This window comes from Tympanuchus pallidicinctus, unplaced genomic scaffold (assembly GCF_026119805.1).
Source record: "Tympanuchus pallidicinctus isolate F22 unplaced genomic scaffold, pur_lepc_1.0 scaffold7, whole genome shotgun sequence".
Lineage (NCBI taxonomy): Eukaryota > Metazoa > Chordata > Aves > Galliformes > Phasianidae > Tympanuchus > Tympanuchus pallidicinctus.
The window spans coordinates 22,743,299-22,758,293 of NW_026294791.1; the positions used below are offsets into that span (position 1 = coordinate 22,743,299).

At 42.8% G+C, this 14,995-nt stretch overlaps 1 protein-coding gene across 1 annotated transcript in view; it reads right to left on the minus strand.

Annotated features, from left to right (window-relative positions):
• TEDC1 (tubulin epsilon and delta complex 1) overlaps positions 1-14,995 on the minus strand; it is a 64,415-nt gene extending 49,420 nt beyond the window's left edge. Inside the window, exons 1-3 of the mRNA XM_052666667.1 lie at positions 14,851-14,995; positions 14,612-14,690; positions 8,579-8,781 (exon numbers count right to left, since the gene is read on the minus strand). Of these exons, the coding sequence (XP_052522627.1) occupies positions 8,579-8,781; positions 14,612-14,690; positions 14,851-14,967 (399 nt within the window). The 5' untranslated portion in view covers positions 14,968-14,995. The remainder of the gene's footprint in view (positions 1-8,578; positions 8,782-14,611; positions 14,691-14,850) is intronic.

Below are 14,995 nucleotides of genomic sequence, written 5' to 3' on the forward strand. Positions count from 1 at the left end.
ATACTTTAATGCTTACATACCCTCGCACCAATGTCGTTACCACTCTGAATGCACTGCCTCATTCTGCCTGGTGCACCCAAGGAACAGGCCCACACTGCCTGCACTGCTGTGAAAGCAGGGCTCCAGCAGGGCTGCTTCCCTGGGAGATGCTCTTTTGCAACTATGAGCTGCCATCTGTTGGTAAGGGAAGGGCGGTGAGCAGGCTCTGGTTCAGCCCCAGCCTGCTGCAGCTTTTCCCCATACTTCTTCCAAATCCCCCAAGGCCCAAATCTCTGCTTCCATATTTGGATAGCCACAAAACAGCTCACTGCTCTTCCCGCAGAGACACAGCCTTGTTGGAGCTTGCTTAGCACAGGGATACATGCACCAAGTCATATTCCCAGCGGGTAGCAACCCTTGAGTGGTGTAGCAGAAAGCAACAGTCAGCTAAACCCTCTAACGTGTGCTCCCCCTGGTATTCATTTCCACTAAAGGTAACCTGTGCCTAGATAGAAACTATTTACTCTCAGATCTCAACTACAGTACACACACAGCCTCATATCCCAAAGGAACACCTCTAGATTGCTCACTGCAGGGCTTGCGAAAGGCAAAACAGTCATATAAATCACAGCAATAAAGCGCTCCTGTAAGCTTCTACTGAGAGCTCATTCTGAACTGCTCATAACTCAGACAATGGTTTGTATGTGACATAACATATGTTAACCAGTGTAATTACACAGCTTTAAAGAGGTAGGTTGGTTGTTTTTTTTTTTTTTTTAAGCACTGTAGCTAGAAATACCAGACTATCAGACACACTTTCCTAATTCAGTCATATATCTATCTGTGGGAGGGGAAAACGTGAAAAGGAACAATTTGAATAGAGGAATATGAAAGGGACAACACTATTTTCATTAAGAGCTCCATCAACAATGCTAATTAACTCTCCTCCTAGACACAAAAGGATCCAGACTGCTCTGTGCATGGAAAGATTGGTGCTGTAAGAAACCAACATGCCAACTAAATATCCAGATATTAGCACAGAAGAGCATGTTTTCCATTTAAAAAGAAAGTGCTCATAAAGTAGAAGCGATGTTCATAGCATATTTGGAAGCAAGATAAAAAAAAAAAAAAAAAAGAAGTAAAATGCTGTGTTTCTGCAAGACCTTTCAGCTTTTAAATTTCAATGTCTCCTATAAAAATTGCTCCTCTCTGTGGCACTCCCAAGAGCTCTGCTGGCATCTCATTGGCAAAGAGTGAAAAAGAAGATGCTGAGGGAAGTCAAAATGTGAGCACAGCTCCTACTTCTTGCTGCCTTGTTCAAACAAGCCTGCCTGGCAGTAGCCACAAGCCTGAGGCACCAGAGCGAGTCACACATTCCAGCCCTCCTTGTTCAGAAGGCCTTGCTTAGAAGCTCTGCATGAGAGAAAAAGCGCTATGCCTTTAACACAGCACAGCAGCACTGCCCATCTTTGGAGCTACAAGGTCGAGGGTGTCACTCAATAAGTAACACATCAAGTCCCAAAATGACTGCATTATGCATCCAGATGAAAGAAGTCAAACACACAAACACGTGACAAGGCAGACCTTCACTTGGAGAATGCCACATTTTGCTGGGCTGAACAAATTGCAGTACAGATAATGTCTTGCACTACACTTCCTCTGCCTGCAACTGCAGTCCTGTTTGCTCACATCCATTTAGCTCCACTGTGGGAAAGCAGCTTGACAGGGGGTATCCAGTGAGACAAAGAGATGCAACGTGATCCATCAGCAGAGAGTCTGGAGGAAAGGGGCCAAGAGAAGAAGAAACAGTAGCTGCCTTGGACCAGAGGTAAGGCAGAGCTCTGCCATAGGCAAGAAGGCCTGCCATGCTCTCCTTTGTACGTCCATGTGGATCTCCTGAGGAATAAGTGATTTCTTTCCAAAGATCCTGCAATGAGAGTGAACCCTTTTCACTTAAGAAGTGGGACACTAGGGGTGAAGGATTTTCCCACTTAAATCAAAAGGCACTGCCCACTCCTTGCCAAGGGAGGGCAGGAGAGACACTGAAACATTTTAACATCACTCGGTTTCATCACTTGGTGCATCTGCACCACTATGCCTTCATATTTGCACTCAGTATTCACTCAGTATTGGAAGCTCCAATTGTGAAACCTCAAATGACTTCAGTGACTGAGGGTAGAGCCCCATCCAAAACCAGCCATAACATCACAGGTACAAGTAATTTTGTATTTATTTGAAATCCAGACATTACCCAAAGAAACAAGTTCAATAAATGATGACTGCGAAAAGCCTCAATTACAAGTCTTTTTGATCATTTCAGACATTGCTTTTAGAGTGTTTCAACTTGACACAGTGTCTGAGAAAATCGTAAGAGTGTATTCGCTGTGTCAAGCAATAATAAATATTAACTAAAAGTCTTCCAGTGCTTTCTGGCAAAAATTAGAGGAGACAAATTCTGCAGGAGAGCCATTAGGGATCCTGTGCCCTCTATCTAGGTTTCAGGCTCTTAAAAAGAGTCTTCATTAGCAGCTACTGTAATATGGCAGTGGTAGTAGCAAAACAGATAAATGGTAAGAGTTCTGAGTAAGACAAGAGGTCGAATAAAGCAGAAGCGTTAAGCACAGGGAATAGGGGAGGCAAATCAAAAAATGAAAGCCGACAGGCTGATACAGGCTGCACAGATCTGGAAAGTAATTACGATTCCAAGTAAGAATCAATAGGTTAATAAAATTCCCTACTCTCCATGACATTGTAATACATTAAGAAGGGAAAAAAGCAGAAAACTGATATTTACTGACACTAGTGCTAAAGGTGTCCTCCTGCTTTTCTGCTGGGGAGTAGCATCAGGCTTGGCTACTGCTTTCACACTTTGATACAGCAATATGGTTTAAGAACAGCCGTGCTGGATGAGATTTCTGTAAGAGAAAGGCATTTCAACAGCAAGATGAGCAACCAGGCAGAAGGCTCGTGCTATAATGGAAATAGCCAGGGAGCCAAGTTAGACTGTGACAAACAAAAGGGGAATCAAATTGCAAACCCAAGAGTCAGAACACATGTTTAGTTTCATTCTCCCAATAAACACTATAAGTAATGAAACTAAGTTCACTTTGGCAAGCTAGAAAGACATACACAAATTCCAGCTACAATAGCCATAATAGCTCTGTTTGTTAATTACTATGCATTCACAAAAGGGGAGGGGAGTCCAATTTCACATAGAGGGCAAGAAGCAGACAGAAGGAATTAGCAGAACCAAGAACAAGTATTTATACACCGTATCTTGGTGATAATGAGGGAAGTAACATCACTGCCCCTATCTAAAAACTCAACAGCCTTCACACATAATTAAATTACTAGGCACATAAATTAATTTCAGCTGCTGAAACAATACCAGTACAGGCAGTATTTTTCCCAGGAACAGAAGGAATTCTTGCTCACAGAGCATTGCTATTATCCGTACAAGCCACTGTGCAAATTTGGAAAAAGGCTTGATATGCTAAAAAAGCAAGTTTATATCAAACAATAATCTGCTTTTTAAATAAATGGAAAGACAACATGAGAATTCTCCAAGTCTACAGGTTCAATGAAAAAAAAAAAAAAAAAAGAGCAACAGAACTCACATTCTTAAGGTTCCATACCCTGTTTTAAGGTTCATAAACACTATATTTTATTATTATTATTATAATTATTTTGCTATTAACTGTGGCCAGCCAATGCTCCCATCAAGTTTATCTCAAGATCCTCCTCCTCCTGTTCCTTCTTAGGTGAAGATCACACAGTTGTACTAGCTTTTGTCAGTGACATGTCAGCAGGCTACAAGCATGAACAGTTAAGCAACAGAGACTCAGTGTAACTAGCAGAGTTGCTCCAAAGGATACAGGAACCCTGATTTCATGGAGGAACCCATACCTCCAGAACTCAAGAGTCTCAATTAAGGAGACATGGTGGCTGCTGGAGAAACATTGGGTTTGGTTGTGAGATCTCATAAACACCTTGGGACAGACCAGAAAATCCACCAACTTTATAGGAAAGAAAGCAAAAGGAAGAATCACTCAGATGTGGTTGTTTTTTGTTTTTAAACTTTCCCTTGTACTCTAAGATTTCCATGTGGAATCAATGAACAGCACTCAAGATTATTCCTCAAGTCACCCAAAGCAACAAAAGATGCTAAATTCAACATCTCTGCAGTACTTATTTGAGACAGAAACCCACAGAGAGTGTAAAAAGCCTTTCAAGACAATGTCTAACAACTAATCATCCAGTGCTTTAAAGCAAAAACAATAGGCTAGAATTCCAAAACAGACGCATCGTAAATCAATGTGAGCCTCCAATTCAGGCTGTACTCCAGTCTTTACAGGACCAACACAATTAGTGATTTCCTCTAATTGTTTTACCTTTTCTAGAGTTGATTAGTGCAAGATTTGAGCTTCCACTGATCGCCTCTGCTGTCACCAACATGCTGACAAAGCAGGACTATCAATTCACAGAATGAACTTCAACTACAGCAGCCACAGGCCAGAGCCCAGCATACACTACCTGCTCTTCCTGCCTCTCCTGTACAGCAATGAGGGCTTCAGGCAGCTCTCCTCACTGTTTCCTCCACCCCTTCTCTAAGATTCATAACTTGGAGGAGAGGCATGGACTGAAGTCTGCAGAGGGCAGCAGCTCCCCCAGGACTGCAGGTTGCTGCAGCCCACAGCAAGCATCCCAGACCCTGGCACAACAGCCTGCAGCACCAGCCTTGCAATGGAAATGCACTGGAGGCCACATAAGACAAGGTGCCCTGAAGGATTCTCCTAACACATCCAAGCAGTCAGCCCATACGATCACCCAAGGTGCCAACATATCCGTCCTTGCCAACAACTACTCCAAGATTATTTTTATTTTTTAATTACATTAGATACATTAAGCACTACCTCCTACTACCCCAAGCCTTTCATCATACTTTTACCACCATGTAGCTAATACTTTCAAATATCACTTAACCTTTGACTCAGAAGATGTAAGCGTGTGTAAAATTAGGCTTGTTGAATGCTTTTTCCTAGCTCAGGATCTTAAGGCTCTGAATTCCTTGCAGCAGTGGAGCTCCACGTCCATCATGTGTCAAGCATACCCTTGTCCCTCTATAAATAACTGGCTGAAATCCTTCAGATGGAAGTGTTCAATTTGCAGGAGAGAAAAAAAGCATGTTGCTAAGGAACAGTGGAGAAGAAAAGGCCATAGTGTGGTAATCTGGAATGAAATGAATTAATTTAATTGGCCCTTGATTTGTTGGGTATTTGGCACACTATCAGCAATTTCATTGCTGGTAGGCTTTGTTTCAAATACAGCCTGAAAGAATGGTCAGAACATCTCTGCACGCTTAATTTAGGGATTAGCTGCATTCTCTCCTCTTCATACAACAGACCCTTCACACAACAGTCCACGTTTGTGGATCTCCAACAGCATTTTAACAGCAAACCACACACGCATCTCTTTGAGCCACTGCTATGCTGCAGCTCTTCAGGTGCCATTTTTTTAGATGAAGACACAGAGGTGGGGGGCTTTCTTCACATTTATTCTAATAGATCAAAAGATGTGCTCTGTTAGTAAGCGCTGGCTTTCATGCTTTGCTGGTTTTGGCAGAGATCTCAGCAGTGCACGGAACCAAACAGTATTTCATGGATTGTTGTTTTGCAACATTTTCAAGAAAATATTTTCAATTGTTTATAGTATGTTTAAAAAAGGCTCTGTGTGACGGAACGTTTTTCAGGCTCTTTCTCAGCTGTGAACTTTACTTGCTTTAAATGAAGAAGAAAGAGAAAGAAATGCTCTTTTATGATCTTTCTCTAAGTATGTTTTCTCAAGTAGCCCTGCCTTTTTCTTCCATTTATTCAAATAAGAGAGAATTACAACTGCAGAGACTACATCTCTGACATGCTTAGAAATGTCTGTACCATCTGTTATGTATCTTCCAACACTTCAGCTTAAGTATCAGAAAAAAGCCTGTTATTTACCATGCACAGAGTCAAAGTGCCAGCACTTCAATTGTTTAGGCTGTACTTTAACCCACAAGATGCCTGGTAACAAACTTTCAATCTCACCTCTTGTTGTTCACTATAATTTTAGGAACTAAAACATTCTGATTGATGAGAAGATACTCATGAAGATACTCCATAAAATAACACTACAATAATTATCACACTTTTATGCAAACAACAGGGTCCAGTGAGTGGTGTACAAGGAGTTGAACCACCTACCATTTCCTTCACACCCATTCTTATTTCTTTAACTGTGCACTTTTAAGTCCTAACTTGCTTGGGTCTTACTGCTCAGATGTATTGGTTTTGTAACGCCTCGCTGATCAGTTCCATGATAAGATCTCTCCCTGGAAATTCTTCTACTTCTTTGTGGTACAGAACCACAAAGAGGACCACAATTACAACCTAACATTTCTTTCTTAAGACCAACTGCATTTATTTGTTTTATAACTCATAAGTTTCATGACGAAAACTTACTAGATGAACACCGAACAAGAAATGTTGTCATTAAAGCGTGCAATCTTTACATACATACACTAATTCCAACTCCCAGATATAAATATATATATATATATATATATATATACACACACATATAACTCTTTATCTGGCTTATTAAGAACCTCGCTGGGTTTGTGAGCCTTTGCAAACACTGGTTTAGGACAGTTATGTATATGAAACACGTATTGCATTCTTTTTGAGAAACACAGGTGAGCAGATTAGAATTGACATGAAAGGCACAACAGTAAACAAAATGGTTCATGTATCTCTGTGTGGACATACAACGTTGTATCACCACAGTTCTTTCATCTCATGTTGGAAAAGGCAAAAATAAGTCCTTCAGAGAAAATAATATGGCATTTTCCTACCTCCTGAATTCACACCGCTACTACACTACAGTCATCACTCTTTTGTGACAAATCATGTGCTAAAAAAAAAAAAAAAAAAAAAAAAAATCTACCACCACACAACCAAAACAGAACCAAGATGCTCAAAGTAAAACATTCACCACGAGTGTCTCTTTCTCCTATGGTCTGGAGGTGCCTTTTGATCACCAGAGTGCACCACCGCTCCCTTTTTTGTGAAGCAACCAATGGCAGTGTACAAGTGCAGTCTGTTTTCTCACAATGATGATATAAAGGCAACTCTTCCCTTTTAATTGCTTTCCATTGAATTCCTTTTGCGGATACTGCACTTACAGTGTAACTTCCTCAACTCTCTGCCATTAGTCACAAGTTTATCGCCACAGCAGGGAAACACAAAGACTGTTGCCTTACTAATAGATTTCCTGATGTAGATTGGGTCTCAAGGCTTGGGCTCCAGCTTGATTCTCACCTTCTAAATTCCCTTGTGAAGTAGGACTTTGGGTAGAAAGAAAGCAAACAGATAGATCTGCAGGTTCTCAACAGGAGCAAGTGCTGGATGGAATTCAGGTGGTAAATCCTCCACTCGGGAGCAGAGGTTCTGTTCCTGGCAGGCTGGCCAGCCCCACTAACAGCTGTAACTGAACTGCCCCTGACTAACACTGAAAAGATGCAGTCCGCAGCCTAGGGGAGCACATCTACATCAGCATGTAGAACACAAGGTCTTAAACATTACCAGCCACAAGCAGGTGGGACTCATCACCTACACTGTCCTTTGCCAAGGAATGAGACAGTTCTGTGAGCTTATCATTCAGAAACAGACTTACCAGCAATTAACATCTAATAGATGAAGATGACTTAGAACAAATTTACATCCATCTAGAGGGACCTCAACCACGTTAACACACTGAGGGGATCAGCATAAACTCAGTCTGCGTTCAACTATGTCAAGAGCAGAGACAGTAAAAACATGGAAAAATGCACCACATTTGCCTCTCGGCTTCTCAGTTTATATACCAAAGCAAATGTCTATATAGTAATACATGCTCTTAAACACAACGAACAGGTGTAAAATTATAAAATTTGATAATACTACTTCTATGAGGCTGTGGGCTTGGGTTTTTTGCCTTTTTTTTTTTTTCTCTTTTTTTTTTTTTTCTCCTCCCTGATCATGTTCATTGTAGCCAAAATAGAGACACAGTTATCCTGAGCCTACTTCAGAGCAGGCTTTCTATGTGCTAATATCTTTTTATTTATGGAAACACAAGCATACCTCATCAACCTCTTAAGGAAGCTAAAAGGCCATTAGTTACCCCAACAATAGCAGCTGCCATTTGAGATCTTGATGCTTTTTAATACTGTTTGCCTTAGGATTACTTGTTCCACCCAATGCCAACAGCCCCAGACTTCAGAAATAACCTGTTTGCCTACTGTCTGGCAACAGAGACCAACAACATTCACTTACCTCCATTCCTCCACACTGATCTCATCTATACTGCAAGAAACCAAAATCACAGCACTCATGTAGGGAACAGAGTTTGAGAAAAAGAGGGAACTCAAATCACCTGCACAAAGTTTAGGGAAGGGAAAGTAAATAGGCTCCAGTATTTTTCTTTTAAGACCGGGTATTTACTTGTCAAGTTCCCAAGATACCCCCCAGTGTGCAGTACACTAGAGATAGCACGGATGGATGAGGCGGAAGGACACGAGCATGCTCACCGTGCACACAGAGGTTTCATCCCCTGTTTTCACTCTGTTCCGAGCCAAAAGCCGTTCCAAGAGGTTCACCCTGTGCAGCAGCCAGGAAAATGCCAGCAGCAGCTCTCGACTTCCTGCTGAGCCATCCGAGGGGAGCTGATAAAGTTCTGGCCTGCCATAGCCATGGTACCACAACGCCGATTTGACAAACCTAATTTGGATATCTGAAAAGAAGAAAACAACTGAGAATAACACACTGTGCTACTCAGTGCGTTCACCCGTTTGGTTCCAGAAACTGCTGCTGTCTCTGAGAGCAAGATTTTTAATCAAGCCTAAGGCTAATAGAGGGCAGCAGAGACTGGAGCACTTTAATCAGCAAATTAAAAAGGAGGAAGGTAACGGGAAAAACTTCTTTATGCTTCCCTGTTTGGACCTACGGGAACTACTGCTAAAGGAAAAGAGGAAATTCAAAGTTGAGAATGTAGTAGGCCAGCAGTGTCCTCTTGGAGATTAACAAAAGCAAAACAGATAAATAGCCATCCCCACTACACCAAGACTCCAACTCACCCATCCATTTTTTATGAGCCACCAAGCGCGCTATGAATTAGTAAATACTCTGAGTCACTTGACTCCTGAATGAAACAGGAATTTGGAGATAGGAGTCTCAAATCTCTAAGCAGCAGTGGGCAGGCAGAGATAATGCAACCTGGTGAGCAGCAATGTGTGCAGCATGGACTATTTAACTCTCAGAAATGCTCCAATTCATATTCCTTCACACCAGCAAATTTTTCCTGACAGCTACAAGACAGGCACTACAGAACTGTGAAATACTGAGGAAAGGAAGATAAAATTATTATAAAAACAGGTTCTGACCAGCAAGCCTCAGCTCTGTACTGAGTAGTCAAAACTGTAATAAAGAACACAATTAAGGGCCATGATGATAACCAATATATGCTGGGGAAGAAGCAACAGTAGCTGCATGAAGATGTCCTGCTGAATACACTACCAGAGTTCTATGAAGGCAACAATCAGAGAGTAGTTAAGGACCTTTCAGCTGATGCAGATTTAGCTTTCCCAAAGGCATTCAACCAGCAGAAGAAAAAGCCAGTAGATGGGCTTGCATCAGCAACAAGTGACTAGCAGTTAAGAATCAGAGGACAAGAATACACAGTGGTTTCACAAGAGGGCTACGAGCTTAACCTCTGCTGTTCAACTAACTCAAAATGACACAGAGGCAATGTGATAATGACAGAAAGTAGATTATGAAAAACTGCAGAACTTAGTGAGTCCAAGCATTAGAGTAGCAGATGTGATGCACACAAGGGAAAAGAACAATTCAAACTCTACTGACATGGTAGCATGCTCAGGGCTGACCACTACACACTATCTTGGCTTATACAATTTTTCTGACAATATTACTCACCTCCCTGAGCATACAAAAGGAAACTGAATGCAAGCAATCTAGAAAGAAAATCTGACAGAATACAGTGAGGGACATAATACTGCTGACTATCCACCATGACCCCACTGCTCAAACTCACAGTGTTCCTCCATTTCTTCAGTCCCAGAAGGGCTGCGGAAGACTTGAGAAAAACTAAGAGAAAGAACAAGACCACAAGTACAGAACAGCATTTTAAGAAATGATAATGTGGGCAAATAAAATTTCTGGAAGCTGAAAGAATAACCTCCTGGAAGTGTCCCTGGCTTTGTCCATAATCCTGGCCATCCATTTTCAACAGCTGTCACTATTGGCTGGAGCCAGAGGAACCTTCAGTTTGATACAGTTGAGGCATCCTTCCAAAAGTAGGAAGAAAGCTCTTCACCTATTCTGTAAAGCTTCAAAAAAAAAAAAAAAAAAAGAAAAAGGTACATGCACACATCCCAACAAAAGGTACAGCCCTCACACAATCAGGGATTGTCACTGCTGTCCTTAATTAGCATACTCATTCATCACATTACACACTGGTTTTCCTGCTCCTTGGCCACTTGTGCTGGAACCATCCCTCAACAGTCACACACACTGTAATCTGTCTTTGTCTGGCACTGACTGCTGAAGCTCAAAAAGCACAGCATGACCAACTTCAAAACAAAAACAAAGGGGAAAAAAGCATTGCTCTCAAAAGGAATTTGTTAATTATGAGGGAATCTCACAGTGAAAAGTGGTTGATTTAACTTGATTTGAGAAACATTAAGGGGCTCTTACCTGATGAAATAGTACAAAGCCAAGACAGAATGAGGAGCTATAACCCAAAGTGTCCTGTGCCAGTAACAATATAGGGGCAGTGCACTGCTGCAGCTGTGCTGAGGCTGGGAGGAACTGATAGGCACTAAGAGCCATCAAGCCCTTTGTGTTCTGTGTTTGAACAGCTTTAAGAGACCAGACAGTGTGGATCCCTAAGGAGATGCCTATTTCCAGAGTGCTCCTCGGTGCAAATGCAGAGCTGGAAATGCCATGCACGTCACTGTACATCTAGGAGCAGGAATATATGACCGACCACATGAAAGCTATAAATGAATTCCTGACAGAAACACTGACCACAATTCAGACAACTGGTTTTAAACCTAGCTTGCTTCTGCACCACAGACAAACCCAGACACCAACATGACTCTGTATACTATTTCTGCAGATGCTTAAAAATCTAGCCATGGATATATCACAGGGAGCACTCAGTTCTTAGGAATTTTGTTTTGATCACCCTTGAACATTCTCATATTAGCCAGGTTTTCTAGCTTCCCTTTCCTTTTCTTTGCACATCTGTCATTGCCAAGAAGCAAACTGCCATAACAGATAAAAGGTAGAAGTACTCCATGGGGAAGGAGGATCATCAGTACTTACTCTCCTTCCCTCTCGAAGCAAAGAAGCATTATGTGCTGCCATCTGCAGTTCAAGGAGCTCCCCAAGAAATCACCTAACAAAGAGAAGGAATAGAGAACAAGCTAGGGGGTATTGTTTGTTCGTTTTTTCCCCCTTTTTTTTTGTCATTTCCCTCCTCATTCAGGACCAGATGCACCAAAGCAATTCACCACCTGACTGTGGGAGTTGCTCTGACCCTTCACCTCCCCATTTCAGCTGTCTCTCTGCAACACACTGCCCTCCTAACAAGGAGGTACCTGGTGTGGGCATCAGGAAGCAGCTGTGGGCATGCAGCCAAGGTGTGGATCAGGGGCAGGGGCTCACACAGCCCTTCCAGGAGGGCTGAAGGACATTACAGAAGCCACTTAGTTTTCCTCATCTCTGCAATGCTCTGCCTTGTAAGGATATGATCCTCAGATTAATGGCACTCAAAACTATATAAGTACCACACAACAAGATGGATTCTTCCAAAATGTGCAGCCAAGAGAGAAGGCAAAAATACCACGCAGATAGCAGATAATGCCAGTCACTCAAATATCCCCCCTTTGCCAACATTTTCTTCTGGCATTTTATTAGGATTAGGTAATCTATATAGAAAGACCCACACAGTCTTTCCAATTAATTCCTTTCCGCATGCACATTATTTATAAAAGCAAGTTCAGCACGTACAGCCAAACTGTGGATGAGCCTCAGGGTTCTTAAAACTGTGCTCAAGCTGTGCTCTTCCACTTTACAAATCCCACAGGCTATTTTCGGTGAATTACAAGAAGGTACTCAAATAAGGGTTAGGCATTAGTCCCACAGACTGAGGCAGAAAGGGACTAAATCAAATACAAGAGCAGACAGAGATACATTACTGCACACATTCAGGCAAGAAACACCTGCAGAGGTGGTGGCACTGTGGGAAACAACTGCTGCTGCAGAACATCATTTTCTGCTTCATTTGTCAAACAAAGAGCTACACTGCAGCCCCAGACCTCTTCCTCGTACAAGAAAAAATGAGTTGCAGCTCTGCAAAAGAACCATCTCTTCCAACTATCAAAACGCACACTGCACCACTGCCTGGTGTGGCTGTTAGCCAAGTCCACCACTTCCCAACCTCTGTGAAAAAAGAACTGCACGAAGCCACGAACCCTGACTGACTTCATCGGTGAGGTTACAGTGCCACTGCACAGCTGAATTCCACTTGTACTCCTCTGAGGGGAAACCTGACATGTTTAAGAGGCTGTGGTGTGTCAACTGCTTCTAAATGCATGCTTCTTACTAGAAAAGACTCTTCCAGAAGGAGAAAGCAAAATTTGCAGAATTTAATAACCACCAACTGAAAGATGTGGTGTTTCTGCATTGCTTTTGAAAAAACACAAGAGCTCTCACATTTTAAAACATCCATCTGCGTGGATTTTCTTGCATGCAAAATATTTTTCAAATATTTCATTTTCTGCCACAGGGACACTAAAATCCGTCAACCATTTAAAAACACAATGCAGAATGTTTTTCTAAACAGCATCACATTACAGCCACAAAAAGAGAATGCCCAGCAGCTATTCTGTTCAAAGCAAATGTTAATCTTCCCTAAAATTCACTTACATAATGAGCTCCAAACCTAATAAAAACCATTAATTGAAACAGAAACATGCGCTGGGAGCGCAGCTTCGAAAGCAACTTGAACGAAAGGATTTCCCAAATTAAAGGAACAACTTTTATATAAAACTGTGTCCTGTAAAATCAAGAAGAGCATTCTATCCTCGTTTCGTTCAGAGCTTTTCCATTGGAAGAACTTTTAGCTCACAAAAAAATAAAAAGCACAAGTCCACGAGTATTGCTTTTCTTTCCCAGAAGGCTGTTCCTATGCCTACAAACACAGCAACACTCACAGAGAATGATGCTTCACAGCCTTCCTCTGAGATACAGCAAGTGTCCCCTCCTAGCTTTTAGACAAGATAATTAATAGGTTGCACAAAACCAGCAAAGAAAGGGAAGCCCAAACCAAATGCTATGCTTGAATTGGAGGAATCGGTCTCAGTTTCTCACTTTTCTACATGTTCCTGAGAAAGTTATTTAGTCCTTGAGCTCAAGTCTTCCATTTCATTTCCATGCAATAAATTGTGAAAAACCACAATTGCTCTGGAGCAAGGACAGAGAAAAAAGAAGTAAAATATTGTTCCTATCTACACCAGGCAACTCATTCCCTCAGCCAAGCAAAGGTAGTTAGCATATTTTGAACAGCAGTACAGCTACACAACCTGAATTTCAGGCTTAATCAGCGAGTTGCGACTAAACAAGTTTCTTCCAAAACAGTTCAGCAGTTCTGTGCAGAACCATGCACTCTCCCCTGATACTCAACCAGCACTGATAGGGTTTGCTCTCTTTAAAGTCAGCAACCTGCCATGTGCATATGGAAATCCTGCCTCCAAACACTACTAGCAATTAGCACTGGAGCAGCCAGGATTGAGATTGCAGCCTCACAAAACTGTGGTGGACAGCCAGTAAACTGACTTACCACACAGTCACACGCAGCAAACTGCAGATGAGCAGAAAAGGCACACCAGACAAACGAAAAATAGCAGTCCTGTGAGTAACAGAACCATGCTGATTTCCTGCTGAGCTAACAGCTGAACTGCACTGACTTGGCTTCACATTCCTCATGAGAAATCAGCCACAATGCTTAGCTTTTTTTTCACTATCCCTGGAGCCACCAGAGTTCCAGTTTAGGATTAAGATTTGCACTGTTGGTTTTTTTTGGTTTTTTTTTTTTAGCTTTTGAGGGCTGATTCTAAATAGTATCGGTGTGTTTGGGAAAGCATGTCCATCACAGATGAACAGATGAACACAGATGAACCCGTCCTCGAAGAGCAAAAGGGCTCTGGAGAGGTATCTTCGAACAGACAGAAGCCTGAAGTCAGGAATGGTGTTATTTAAGAAACCAGCAGTGCTTTGTCACAGTGAGAATATGGCATATGACCACTGCAGTTCTAGATGCAGGGAAACGTCCAAGGGAAACAGGAGACCCTGTGAGATGCAAGAACACCCCATTTCCTGGATAATGGAGGCAAACCAGAGCACAGCCATGATACAACAGTAAGGCAATGGTGTAAAGCAGCAGTTACACATGGCGTGCTAACAAGCAGCCGGGAAGAAAAGTGTCACAAAATCGGCCCCAGTGAACAGATGGAAACGGTGATCTGCCAGGCTGCTGTTACCTATGGCATCCGACTCGGTCCACTTGCCTCCGTGGATTTGTTTCAAGAGAACACAGAGCAGCCTCCAGAAATCCAGCGTCTGCAAAAGAACACGAGGAACGGCTGCTGGCACACGGCCACGTGCGGCACAGCTCAGCCCCACTCAGAGACGCCGCTAGAATTCAGCCAGCCCTCGTAAAGCGCAGCGCCATACGGGCTGCGAAGGGAGGAAGGGAGGGAGGGTCGCGCCCCGGGCTCACCGCCTGCGGCCGGTCGAACCTGGCGCGGCGCAGGACGTCGGGAGCGAGCCGGGCGCGGGGCGGCAGAGCCCGGCACAGCGCTCCGACAGCGCCGGGCAGCGTCCGACACCGTTGCATCGGATCGCAGCACAGCGCCCGCCGCTTC